Consider the following 14,283-nt stretch of genomic DNA (forward strand, 5'->3'; position numbering starts at 1 on the left):
ACTCAATCCTGTGTGTGTGTTTTCTTCAATGAGGACTCAGAGCCCTGGGTGGGGGACCCCAAGCACAGGCAGGTGTCTGTCATCTCTGAATTTCTGACTGGGGTCCTTCAGCTTTAGGAAAAGAATAGCCCACGGGCTCCAGCTGCAGCTGTGGCCAGTGAAGGCAGGAGGAGGCCAGCCCAGGCCACCTGCCCCTCCCATAGGCCAGGTCTGAGTTTGGAGCTGGCTTGGGGATGCCTGGAGCAGAGTTAAGGGTCGGGAGGGGAGAAAAAACAGCCTATTCAGGCCCAAGGCATGAAAAGCTGAGCGTTTAGACAACTCTCCTCAGTGCTTTCCCCAAGCGAGGCCTTAAGGGAGAAGTACAGGGCAACACCAGGCCAAAATTCTCCATTCTTGAGGCCGAAGTACCACATCCAGACCTTCAAGGTGGGACCTCACAGGGGCAAATGCAACATCCTGAATTTCTGGTCAAAAAATTAACTGCTGGAGGCACATGAAAAGATGCTCAACATCGCTAATCATCAGGGAAATGCAGATCAAAGCCACAATGAGATATATCACCTCACACCGGTCAGAATGGCTACCATCAAAAAGAACACAAAAAATGTTGGCGAGGATGTGGAGAAAAGGGAAACCTAGTACACTGTGGGTAGAAATGTAAACTGGTGCAGTCACTGTGGAAAACAGTATGGAAGTTCCTCAAAAAACTAAAAATAGAACTAGCATATGACCCAGCAATTCCACTCCTGGGTATTAAAAAAAAAAAACCCAAAACACTAATTCCAAAAGATACGTGCACCCCAATGTTCATAGCAGCATTATTTATAATTCCCAAGATACAGAAGAAACCTAAGCATCCATGAACAGATGAATGAATAAAGAAGATATATATACACACACAACGGAATACTACGCAGCCACAAAAAAGAATGACATTTTGCCATTGGCAGCAACGTGGATGAACTTGGAGGGCATTATGCTAAGTGAAAGAAGTCAGACAGAGAAAGACAAATACTGTATGATATCACATATGTGGAATCTAAAATATACAACAAACTAATGAATAACAAAAAGGAAACAGACTCACGGATCTAGAGGACAAACTCGTGGTTACCAGTGGGGAGAGGGAAGGAGGGAGGGATAAAGTAGGGGGAGGGGATTAAGAGGTACAAACTATTAGGTATAAAATAAGCTACAAGGATATATTGCACAACATGGGGAATGTAGCTGATATTTCATAATAACTGTAAATGGAGTATAACCTTTAAAAATTGTGAATCATTATATTGTATACCTGTAACTCATAATATTGTAGAGCAACTATACTTCAATAAAAAAAAATGAACTGCTGGAGTTGAAGACGGAGGATACCAGGCAGCTCACGTGAAAAACGGGGCTGGAGAAAGACCCTAGAAGCCCCAGGCAAGTGTGCCGTGACCACAGGCATCCAGTGCCAGAGTGCGCCCAGCCATGAGGAGTGGCCGGGAGGTTTGCTTCGGTCCCACTGTTCAGCCATGGCTTCAATGATGGGCTCAGTTTCAACGACCATATTTTCAGAGGCTTTGACACCCTGGGTGGTCCAGAGTGGGATGAACAGGACAGTGATGGGTCTGGAGACCATGAACTGGGATGAGGAGAGGAGACAGTGAGAGAAGCAGTGGGGCAGCTTGTTGTGAAACAAAGCCAGGGGCATGGCTGATGTTGTCAGATCTCTGTTGGGCTGACAGGAGCAGAGGATGGACCACGGGGGAGTGTGGTGGGTTGAATTGCATTCCCCCCACCCCTGAAATTCATGTCCACCTGGAACCTCAGAATGTGACCATATTTGGAAATAGGGAGGGTCTTTGCAATGTAATTAGGGAAGGCTCTCTAGATTAAACCATAGCCCTAAATCCTATAAGAAGAGGAGAGGACACACAGAGTCTCAGGGAGGAGGCCAAGTGAAGAGGGAGGCAGAGATTGGAGTGATGTGCCACAAGCCAAGAAGCACCAGGAGCCACCGGAAGCCAGAGGGCGCAAGGAAGCATCCTCCTCCAGAGACAGCATGGCCCTACCAGCACCTTGATTTGGACTCCTGGCCTCCTGAACCGTGAGAATTCTGTCGTTTTAAGCTACCGACTTTGTGGTCATTTGCTTCGGCCGCCCTAGGAAACTGATACAGGGAGAATGGATGGGAGGAAGATTTTAGAGGAATAAGAAGGCTTTTCTGCCCTGCAAACTGGTTCATCTGTACCAGTTTTCTAGGTTCCACATATATGCATTAGTATATGATATTTGTTTTTCTCTTTCTGACTTACTTCACTCTGTATGACAGTCTCTAGAAATAGAGACACAGATGTAGAGAACAAACGTATGGACACCCAGGGGAAAGTGGCAGGGGAAGTGGTGGTGGTGGGATGAATTGGGAGATTGGGATTGACATGTATACACTAATATGTATAAAATAGGTAAGTAATAAGAACCTGCCGTATAGAAAAATAAATTAAATGAAAAAAAAAAGTCTTTTCTAACAGCTGGAATCACACAGAAAAGCAGATTGTCCTGTAAGGTAATGAGCTCCCTGTTGTCGTAAGGGCTCAGGCCAAGTTCTGTGAACACCATCAGGCCATTGTAGGGGTGGAGGAGCCCACTCTGGAAAGGGTGGGGGCTTCTGGTGACCACATAGGTTAATTAGACCAAGACCCGGTATTTCTGACCTGGGCTGATGCTTGGCCTGGGAAGGAGTGGGTGGGAGTGGGGCAGGGGAAGCTTGCCCCATACTTTGCATTCTCACTATGCCTGGGCTCCAACGCGAGCAGTAGACACCACGGTCTGTCAGGAAGACCCTTGCCACCTTGCCTCCCAGTTAGAAACTAGTAGAAATGCAGGCACTCGGAAGAGGGGTCTGGAGACAGTGTGCCTTTCTTTGGTGCCGGGCATTGGGGTTTGAGGCCTGCTCCTCACGCAGCCCGGTCGCTGCAACCCCACAGGCCTGGGCGAAGGTCAGCCGGTCTTGCGCCCACGGTCTGCACGACTCGGACAGGCGCCATCTCCCCCACTGCCCCAAGCTGCGCTCAGGGTCACCCACTGCAGGCTCTTACGATGGCCTCTCACAGCCAAGAGCACCTCTTCACTTTTAACACCTTCCTCTGGAAAAGGCGCACCAAGATCACATCTAACTGAGCTTGCCCTGGTAACTGCAGAGAGCGTGCAGGCCAAGCGGCCAGAGAGGCGGAGACCGTGCCAGACCAGCCTGGGTGCCGGCCCCTCCACATGCTCTGGGACCCTCTCACCGGCCAGTCACTCTGGGAAGCCCTGCACGGCCCTTGGGAAGATGAGGGCTGGCATGGAGGCAGCCAGGAGGGCTCACCAGGAACCTGAAGGTCAGCGGGAAAGATGGCCCCAGAGCAGGGGGTTTGCACAACAAGTGCTCTGACAGCGGCAGAGTCTGTGTGTCACTCCCCCCGCCAAGAGCCCCGTAGGCAGGCCCAAGTCTGAGGGCCTCCACTGACCTTGACTGGGCCCTCAGCTTAGATGACTGGGCTCCATGCCGCGTGGTCTCTCATCCTCCAGGAGGCTGATCTGGGCTCGTTCTGCTGGGAAGGCAGGGGAGCAAGAGTGTGAATGGAAGCACACGAGGCCTCTGGAAGCTTCAGCTCAGAAATGACATGAGTCACTTCCAGCCACATTCGACTGGCTGAAGCCACATTCACAGGCCAGCCCGGGCTCAGGGGCGGAGAGATAGACAGTAAAGCCACTGTGAGGGTGTGGCTACACGTGGAGAGCCCAGCCACACATGGATGCTGAGAAAGCTTCCCAGGTGATGTTGGTAAGACATCCCTACTGCCACCCTCCTGGGAACCCCGGGGATAAAGGCACAGGGATGGAAGGGGGGCAGTGTCTGGCAGAGGATGGCAGTGTGAGGGCTGGGCTGAGGCCAGGCATGGCTGGGAAGAATATGAGGGAAGAAAGGTAGGGAATGGGCGGGGGGTGGGCTTGCCACAAGGAGCCTAGGATGGCCTCAGGTCCGATGGCTCAAAGCATCACCAGGTCACACTGGCTCCACTGCCACTGGGACAGACCCTCTTCGCAAGTGGCTCATCCCAGCGGCAGAGGCCCAGGCAGCAGGAAGTGGGGCCTGGAGCCCCTGGAAAAGCACAACTGTCCTGAGCTAGAAGAGCCCAAGCTGCTTCCCTCCTAGGTACATCCTGGGACTCCTACCTCCCAGCAGTGGTTGTCAAGCGGGGCTGTGACTGTAGCCTCGGGAGCTCAGGGTCCTCCTCTTGCCACCAGTCCAAGCGCGCAGGCCCTTTTCTGGCTCTTAGCCACGAATCACATGCATTGCCCTCCTCCCTGTCTTCCTTCACCCCGGGCTTCTTCACCAATGCGAAGCGATGTAAGCCTTAGAGGTTGCTAATGCTAATACTTATGTGTGCCTCCTGGCTCTCACCTGAGCTCCCAGCTGCCTCACATTTCAGTTACATGGCCTGTGGGAGGGATTCCAGAGCCCTCTCCAAGTTCCCGTGCCTCTCTCTGCCTCTGGGCTCCCACCACCTCTCACTCTGCTCTTGGGTCTACCTGAGCCCACCTCAGGGGCACTCAGAGCACAGAGCCCAGCCCGTTTGGCTCCATCCCCACCCCTTGCACTCAGGCACTTTGCAAGTCGGGAGGAGGGGTAGATCAATAGAGGCAGGGGATTGAATTAGTCTGCTTGGGCTACCATAATGAAAGAACACAGACCATGTAACCCAAACAACAGAAATGTATTTTCTCACCGTTCTGGAGGCTGGGAAGTCCAAGATCAAGGCCCAGCAGGGTTGGTTCCCAGCGAGGGCCCTCTTCCTGGCTTGCAGACCGTGCTTTCTCACCGTGGCCTCATACGACAGGGAGAGACAGGGAGTTCTCCTATGTCTCCTCTTATAAGGACCTCCATCCCATTGGATCAGGGCCACACCCATATGACCTCATTTAACCTAATTACCTCCCTCCAGACCCCACCACCAAATAGTCACATTAGGGATTGGGGCTTCAATATATGAACTGGGAGGGGGGATACAATTCAGTCCATAACAGGGATGTTGACGCAGAGGTCACGTTACAAATGCAGGGTTTCGACCATCTCGTGCACCTCTCACTTCCTCTCTCAGAGCGATGGGCGCTCCTCCCCGACCCCATAGCTCCCTCAACACTTCCCTCTGATTCAGGCCTGTCGCTCTCTTCTTCTAGTCAAGGACCCACCAAGCAGTGTTTTGCAAACAAGTGGAGGACTTTCAACGAATAACATCTTCCCCATCACGTAGCCTAAATGAAATTTCTTAGTGTGTTTCCAGAGTCTGTGGAAGATCCTGACGCCCAGCCCCCCTGAGAGTCCGCGGCACCTGAGTGCACTTGCAGGGTCCGAGCTTTCCTGAGTGGTTGTGGTTTTAATTAGCTACAGGCTACTATTAATTTAGCTTCATCATTATCCACTCAGTTGCTTGTTGGTTAACCCTGCAATGTGTAGGGATACATAGTTGCAAAAACAGGGTTCCCGGCATAAAACTTCCCACTGCCGAGGGCTGGAGGTGGGCATTCACGTTGGTGCAAACATGGAACATTTCCGTCCTGTTCCTACCTTGGAGGTACATGTTACTCACCATCCCTCCCCACATTGCAGCACAGAAAGAAACTCATTACTGGTGATGAACCCCTAGAATCTGTATTGTTGAATAACTGGCAGTGCACCATCAAGGTAAGAATAATAGAACTACTGCATGATTTTCAAGTTCACAGAGAATTGTTTTATAATCTGTTTAAGCTTATATTCATTAATAGTAAATATGCAGTTCATACATGCTGCCAGCAGCCAGCTGTCTGCAACTTACTCGAGAATTCTCTTTGTCTAGAAAATGGAAGCAGGTGGGTGAGCCTTGAGGGGAAATTCAGCTTGGAGAACACAGTCCACTGCCTGGGCACTCGGGCCACTGAAATTTCCAGACTTCCATCAGGACACGTGCACCCCCTTGCTTCCTTCCCGAGCCAGCCACCCATAAAAGTGTCCAGAGAGGCCGTGGGGGAATGAGCAGGGTCAGTGTTGTGGTTCCAACCCAGGCATCACTGAGTGATACCCAGCTGGGGCAGGGCTCTTGGGAACAGGAGTCTCGGCTGACTCTCGGGCACCTGGGTCCTGGGCAGGTGGGGCAGACAGTGAAGTCATCTGCGTCTAAGCCTGTCATGTGAGCAGCTCAAACCCGTTCCCCGAGGCAGTGAGGGTCAGAGATTGCACACGAGTGTGTGTGCTTGTGGGGTGTTACGTAAAACCTTTAGCCCGAGCCAGGAGAAGGCAGGAAGTTGCGGCACAGTTGAGAGCTCCTTCCTCCCACCTGGGTGCTTACGTCATCAGCTGGGATCTCTGCAAGTGGACGAGGTCTGCCCTAACGGGTTGTCTGGCAGCCCTTGCTTTTCATCTCTTTTAAATAAGCCATATCACGTCTTCTGGCTGCCACACACTGGCTCCTACAGTCCTTGAAGTTCCCAACACTCTGCCCGGGTAGGAAAGGCCCCTCCGTGGCAGAATCTGAAGCTGTTCTGCTAGCGTCTGTTCTCTCCTCCTTGGTGTCCCATATCCCTCGGAAGGTGGTCCATTCATCAAAATCAGTGACCTGACTGTGCCCTTTCACACCCTGTAAAATCCTCCATTTTCCTTTAAACATGTCAAATCCAAAGCAAAACCTGGAAGGTAGAAATGGTGTCCTCGTTAACCCAGAATGACCAGTAAATACCCCACAGCCCTGGATTGATGCAGTTGTCCTGCTGCCAAGGTGGGAGCACTGCAGACCCCTCAATCTTCACAAATCCTCTCTAAAAAACATTCAATCTCATTTTAAATCTCTTAACCCCCAAAGGCAGTGATGGGGACCCGTGCATGATTGATAAAGGGTATTCCAAGAAACCCAGGTCAGCTGAGGGTCTCCTGCCGGCCCCGCCCCCTGAGGGTTAGGCTCCTGCTGCAGCCTCGTAGGGAAGGAGGAGGGAAGCTGCTGGCTGAGGAGATGCTGGAGCCGCTGCCTGCTCTGCCTGTCCTGGATCTGGAAGGTTCGTCCCATGGGAGACATCCTGAATATAGAGTCCTGAGAGACCACCCAGCTCCCAGCTCCCACTTCCAACTGGGACACCTGCCTGGCTTCTAATCCAGTGGCGGCCGAGCAGCCCTTTCACTGAGCCTTGCTGTACTGAGAGGGGCTGGACCACATCCTACCCCTTTCACCCCAAAGGTGCCTTTTATTATTTCTTTTATGGACTCTGTGTTTTGAAAGATTTTGTCACCCAGAAACTTCAGGTATGAGTGTGGCCAGAGCCATTCATCACAGACAGAGATGCTCTCTCCATGACGTTCCTTGACATTTGGAAATAGCCTGCAAATCCCATTACCAGCTTTGGGGCCCAGATAGGAAGCGGAGCTGTTGTGTGTCAGGATTACCTGGGGCGCCCTGAGGCCTGGGAGAGGGGAAGGCCTGAGAGGTCTCCGAGGGCCCTCCCACCGAGTCCCTCTGTGCACAGTGACCCTCCTCCCACAAACTCCACCCCCTCCCCGCCCAGCAGCTCACATCCCACATCCCAGGCACCTCGGCACTCATCACCACCCACATCCACCACCACACAAGGCTGAGTCCGCAGCAGGGGCTACACGAGGAGGTGCCCGGGCTGCTCCGTCCCACCATGTCTCGGTGGGACACCTGCGATGTGGGCCTGGCTCTCATCACTTTGGACACATAGCATCTTGCCGGGCAGCTGCTGCCACAGCCCCTGGCTCCCCAGGAGCTGCACAGAAGCTGGGGAAGCAAAAGCCCTGGAGAGAAAAGTGAGGGGCAAGGGCCTCAGAAGTTATGGCCTGGTTTCGAGGGTCACGTCTGAGCCTCTGCTTCAGGCAAAGGGCAGCACGTGAACAAGAACACACGTGAGCAGCCCCAGGAATTTTCACGGAGGTCTGGGGAGGCAATCCTCGGACAAAGACTCAGGTTCCTGCTGGTACCAGGGGGGACGGCTCAGAGCCATTTAATTTAGGCATAGATGTTCCTGTGTCCCTGTGCTCATCCTGTTGGGAGGGCCCGGGACAGGTCCCGTCTGAGGCTGCGAGCCTCTCCTGCCCCACGGTGCCACCCAGTAGTGGGAAGCCACTAACGCATCCTCCGGCAAGCAGCCTTACGATTCAGTTTGCGCCTTCCCCCCTCTCCGTATAACTCAGTGGGTAAATAGACAGACACTTGAGGAAAGTGAGTGTCTTCCCGGCTAATCTCAGGGCTCCGTGCCACAGACTCAACCCAGGTGCACTCTCTGTCGCTCCCTGCTGGCAGCCCGCTGGGAAGGGGCTCTTCCGTGGTCACCGAGAGTCTGCCACAAGGACATCGATAGGAAAATAAAATGCTTCAGGGACACATCGTCATTAAAGCCTGTCCTAGTAAACTCAAACCAGACTGCCCACAAATCCTTGCTAATAGGAACATGACGGGCCCCAGGGATGGGGGCCCCGTGTCCAGAGGACTGGGGGTGGCAGCCACACGTGGAGGCCTGGGTTCATTTTGGATGAGCCAGAATGAAGGGCCAAGACACATGTCATCTGAGGAGGAGTCCAAGAGAAGTGGAGGCATTTAGACTAGAGAAGGCCCACAGGGCTATGGGGATACCTTCAATTCCTAAGGGGCCGTTACGTGGCAGAAGGAACAGACTTTAAATAGTTCCCAGGGGGCAACTAAGGAGCAGGTGTCAGTTAATATGAAGACTCTTCTAGCACTTGTGTGTTTCCGCGGTGGAATTCATCTGCCTTGAGACATAGGGAGCCCATCCATCCCAGGGAGCGTGTCCCCTGAGGCTGCAGGTCGGGATCCCTCCCCTGGGGGAGAGTTGGGCAGAAGAAATAGAGCAGATAGTCCATGATTCTGCAAATTTGGGCTTCAGGAAAGTATCTGGTCCATCATCTTCTCATTTACTGCTGATGCGAGCCTATCGAATGATGATTTAGCTATTGAGGGTGTTACCTATCACTATCCAGATTCGCCTAATCAACCTATAAGGAGGTTTGGCCATATCCCCTGGGGATACTTCTCCAAATGGCATTCATGTCATCCCATTCCATTCTCATCCTTGTTCTTGCCAAAGCACAGTCACTGCCCAGTTCCTGAGCGAGGGACACAGGCTGCTGGGTAACCAAGATGGTGCCTTGATGCCTGGGTCTCCCTTGGGCCCTGGGTTCTGTGACCCCTGCCCAGTGTCCAGAAGCCCTTATGCAAAAACTCACGATTAACTCTGGGTCTCTCTTCACATACTTTCTCTCCTCTAGGCCACTTTCCCCTCTCTCCATCCACCTTGATCCACTCCAGACTTTAAGTCCATCTCACGCAGCCATCTCCACTTCAAGGTCTGATGGCGTCTCAGCTTAGCCCTCTTCGGTCCACTGCCACCCCTGACTCGGTCCTCCTCAGTGAGTGAAACCACCATCAGTCTGGTTACTGAAGCCAGAAGTCATTCTTGACCCCCTGCCCCCTTTTCTTCACACTTCACATCTACTCATCATTTGATCCCATCAATTCTATCTCCAAAACATATTTCATATCCACCTATTTCTCTCCATCTTCTCTGCCACCATCTTACTCCATGTCCTCTAACCAATCTCCCACCTCTTGCTCCACTTGAGTCATTTGTTACAGAGAAGGCACAGAGATCCTTTAATCAGATGCCATTCCCCAGCTGAAAACTTGTTGATGGTTTTCTGCTGTGTTGAGAATAAACAGGTTCCTTCCCGTGGACCCTGAAGTCGTGCAGCACCTGGCCTCTGCCTCTCCCTCACCCGTGTTGTTCTGGCCTTTGGACCAAGTCCTAGAACCCAACAAGCTCTTTCCCCTTTCCTTCTTCCTAAAGCATTCTTCCCTTTAGCCTTCAAGCATCCTCAGAATTGCTCTCAGATAAGGTTTCTCTTCTGTTATTCTCTATTACATTACTCTTTCCTTTATTGCTCTAATCACAATACACAGCTATTCTACTATTTGTATAGGTCTCAATCATCTTTCCCTCCCTCTTCCAAGACTGCAAGCTCGTTAAGGGCAATGACCTTGACAGTCTTTTACATCATTTTCTGTCCAGTGCCTGTCACAGTGCCCGGCCCATAGTAGATGGTCAATAAACACTTCTTGGATGAAGGACTGAGTCTCTCAATCCAATTCTACTGAGTTCTTGGTGCAACTCCTGGTCCTTCGTGCTGGTGCTGCAGAGTGTGGTGCTGGTCAACATGGAGGAAAAAGGAGACGTGGGCAGTGGTCAGACTGCTCTTCCCCTCCAGGCAAGCAGAGTGTACTGCGGGCAAGACATCCCTGCTGAGATTGAATACGGGGGTGGGGCACCCAACAACGGTTCATGGTCAGGGACTGTGTTAAAAAAAGAGTCAGCTGAAAGTTGCTATAAAATTCAAGTGCCTGAACGACTAAGTTCTCTACTGATGGGAGGAAGGACGTCAAGCTACAACCAGGTAACTGCTTCTGGAAGGAAAACAACTCTTGTAAAAAATTACCCATTTCAATGGGCTTTGGGATCTTTTCCATTAGAAGCCCTTTCTATCAAAGTTCCAAAACAGCAATGAGGATCCTGTGTAAGAACTCCCTCTCTCCTCCGGGGACCAGCCACCGGCAGCAGACTCAGAGATGGGCGGCGGCTGGCAGGTGGCATCACCCTTAGCTGCTGGGCTTCATTCCAGAGCAGATGTTTGCCTCACCCTGTACCACAGAAGGGGTCCAAGCCTTCAGAAACAGTCTGTGCTCCCTGAAGCAGGGAGCTGTCTGTATGACGAGGAAAATCATCACTCCACCTGGCATTATCTTAAAGTGGTAAGTGGTGGCAAATGCTAGAGATACTGGAGAAGGGCGAGGTGGAGAAATGGTCCAGCAGCTGACTTGTGAACTCCATATTTTCACAGCTACATACACTACCTGATGAAGAAATATGGGAAATCAAAACATTTATAGTGATTCTTAACCCCCACTGCCCTGCGATGGGAATTACAGCACTTGGCGCCTGGTAAGCATCAATCTATCATGTTTGCACAGACAGGGCGGCTTGCGTGAATTCCTGAGGAGGCAATGGTGCCCCTTTTCTTTCTTCTGTCAAAAACATATTCAAAGGCTTCTAAAGACTGTTCCTGACAATGACCTGTTAGAGCATTTAGAACTTATTTTTATTATGCAAAGTCCTGCAGAATGCAGCTCTCCCTGGCTGCGGGTGGGTCTTACTCAAATTTATTAGCAGGCAAAATAATCCTACTCTGTTCCGAAACCTCAAGGCCCAACTTCACAAAATTACCTCGACTTTTGCTGGAAGACAGAATGTTCAGGAACCACTCGGCCTTTTGGAACTCTGAGATTGAACTTTACAGCAGTCTCAGGCCTGAACTACAAATGCCTGGAGACACACTTGAGCCTGTTGCCTACGTTCAAATCTTGGTTCTGCTACTTCTTAGCTGTGTGACCTTGGACAAATTTCTCAACCTCTCTGTGCCTTAATTTATTCCTCTTTAGAGATAAAAGAATTAGAAGAATACATGTAAAGGGCTCAGGATGGTGTCTGGCATGTGGCAAGTGCTCTGTAGATGTTGCTGCTATTATTACATTATGACCCTGAAGAGGGGCTTTAGTTAAGAGACAGTGATTGCTTCCACTAATACAGCTCAAAGTCCAGCTAACAAGGGGACTCTGATCTCTAGTAAACTCAGTGTGAACCAGTGCCTGGACCAGGAAATACTGGCTGCTGCTGCCTTGTCCCTGGTCAGACTGGAAATGCTGACTCCTGGGACGGTACAGTTGCCCCGCGGATGGAGACAGCTTTCTGTGCTGATGAGAAGAGTCTCTCCTAAACAACAGGGTGATGTCAGGATCCTGTCTGCAGACCCCGCCGTGGGTGAGAGGGTCAAAGCTGTCTCAGTCCCCCAAGGGCAGGGAGATTTATGTAACCTCTGTATCAATGCCAAGGATATGTCTGGTCTGGAGATGCTGCAGAGTCCACTTAGGAGAAGTTCATACTGGGGGGAGGGGCCTGCACTGCATCTGTGGGTCTGTCCTCTGTGCCAGGCCAGGAACCACTGCATGTTTTGTGGAGAAGGTCCTCTGAGGTCTTCACCTTGAGTTCACTGGGTCCCTCAAAGATGTCTGGGGTGGCACCAGGCAACCAAGAGGGGAAGGCTCTAAGAGAGCCAGTGGTGACACTGCCATAGCCCTATTAATCTTCCCAGTGTTCCACTGTCTCCTGTGTGTTGCTGCTTGAAGTGAGGCCACTGGGGCAGTGGTGGGAATCCGCATGGCTCCGGCTGAGGGCTGCTCTGGATAATTTAGGGAACAGAGAGAGCTGATTATACCAGCAACTGAGGAAGGCAGCCACAAAAAAGCAAGACAGACATTGCTTATGGTCTTCCTTTGAAGAACAAAAGCAAAGAAAATTGGCTCACCCATGAGAGAATGAAGTGGTAACCATGTGCTGAGCAGAAATCACAAGCCTGAGCCTGTTCACCCAGGAAAGTACAGGATCCTGAAGAATAAAACTGAACTACGCGAGGCCTCCGAATAGCGAGAAGTTTTACTTTAAAATGCTTTGTAAAGTGACGTTAGCACTTGTAGAGAAGAAACAAATGCACAGCCCAGGGAGACGTCTTGTCTTCAGGCTGCCTGTGCTTGCCCTGGAAGCCTCTGCTGAGCCCTGAGTCCACAGCCAGGAGACGGCGAGGGTAGCTCCCGTCCCAGCCTGTAGGTCCTCTTGGCTGTTACAAGTCAAGTGTGGCTTTCTTTTAGGCTCCCAGAGGCCATGGTTGGAATTTAAGACCTAAATTTCAGCCTTCTGGGTCCACACAATCTCAGATCCACCTGGGCAATGCTAGATTTATCTCACTGGGTCTAGGTTCCAACCTCAGAAATATCTCCCCTGTCACCCCCTCGCTCAAGCCCCAGTGACCACCCAAGGGCATCAGTTTGTTTCAGGAAGAACCCATTTATGCTCTCTGCTCTTCACTTTACTGTCATTTGGTAGGAGATTGGCAACCATAGACAAAGCTGCCCCAGGTCAAAACAATGCAGAACTGACAAGGGTCTGGATCACCTTGGGTGTCAGGAGGAGACAGATGGTACTCACTCAAACGGGGTAGTTGAGAATCTAACAAAGAGGCTACTTGTAAAGGTACCAGAGAGTTTAGGGAAACCCATGAAGGAAGACACAGTCCCCAGGGCAATAGCCCTGGTCTTAGCCTGAAGGGGCAGGGAACACAGCTGTGAGGGAGCGCTGCCGGCAGGAGCTCAGGTCTATAGAAAGAGAATGCAGTGACTTCCCAGTGGCCCAGCACTGGGGGAATCAAGGCCTAGACCTCTCCCCTCCCTGAGTGCCTGTTGGTGTCCCCCACTGACAGAAGCCCAGCAAAGCCAGAGGCCAAGGGAGCCTGTTAATTCACTCCTGAAAGATCACTTCTCTGAGTGGAGAGGGCAGAGCAGGGCAGAGTGGTTCTGGAGGGGCAGATGGAAAATATCCAGCCCAGGGTCATTTCCCAGAGGCCACAGCTTCTTGGTCTCCAGCCAAGTGCAGCCATTATGGAACACAACTTCCCTGGCCAATTTCAAAGCTCTGCTTACTGCTGGGAATGCGTGTTTGAACAAAGCCTTTATTCTCTATTCCAACAGCAGGGCTGGAATTTAAAAAGCTTCATTTTCAAGACTGGCTGCTTTCAATCTTTCTAACCTGGAACTTACATTTTGGAGTCAAACAGAATTATTTAAACAAAGCATTTCAGTGATAAGCACAAAGTGTTTTGAATTTTTTCTCCTTTCCCCTCCCTATGCAGCATAACATTCCTACTCAAAATGTCAGGACTATTCTGTGGCCACCTCTTACAACCGGCCTCTCTCAGCTTCCATTTCCCCAGGTCTTTGTTCTTCAGCCTGTGTCCTCACCCAGGTGTGCTGCTGTCCAGGCCACGAGAGGCCAGTCCTAATGCAGACTGGCCTAGGACAGGGACCTCTCTAATTACCCCAGGAGCACTTTCGTCCTCTGACTCCTGCTTCCGGGTTTGGCAGAACCATGTGCTGTTATCCAACCAGTCTTCCTTATTAATTACACTTTGTTCTCGTTTTGCTCCCCTGACCCCAACCCATTTTCCTGTCTTCTGTGATTTAAGTCCGTCTCTGCCATCCTCTTGTTCTCCTCGGCTGAACTTCTCCCCAGCCCCCGGCCGGCATTTATCTTTTATCATATTCCTACTGCCTTGACCTGTCTTTTACTCAAGTCAGAGTGTTGATTGGCATTTGC

At 51.3% G+C, this 14,283-nt stretch overlaps 1 protein-coding gene across 1 annotated transcript in view; it reads right to left on the bottom strand.

The window, feature by feature from the left end:
* Window positions 1-10,824: 10,824 nt before the first annotated feature.
* STK33 (serine/threonine kinase 33) overlaps window positions 10,825-14,283 on the bottom strand; it is a gene marked incomplete at its 3' end in the record, with an annotated part of 82,174 nt that continues 78,715 nt past the window's right edge. Inside the window, exon 14 of the mRNA XM_082844131.1 lies at window positions 10,825-10,934. Within this exon, the coding sequence (XP_082700257.1) occupies window positions 10,825-10,934 (110 nt within the window). The remainder of the gene's footprint in view (window positions 10,935-14,283) is intronic.

Source organism: Leucopleurus acutus, assembly GCF_964270905.1.
Source record: "Leucopleurus acutus genome assembly, chromosome: 8".
Classification (NCBI taxonomy): domain Eukaryota; kingdom Metazoa; phylum Chordata; class Mammalia; order Artiodactyla; family Delphinidae; genus Leucopleurus; species Leucopleurus acutus.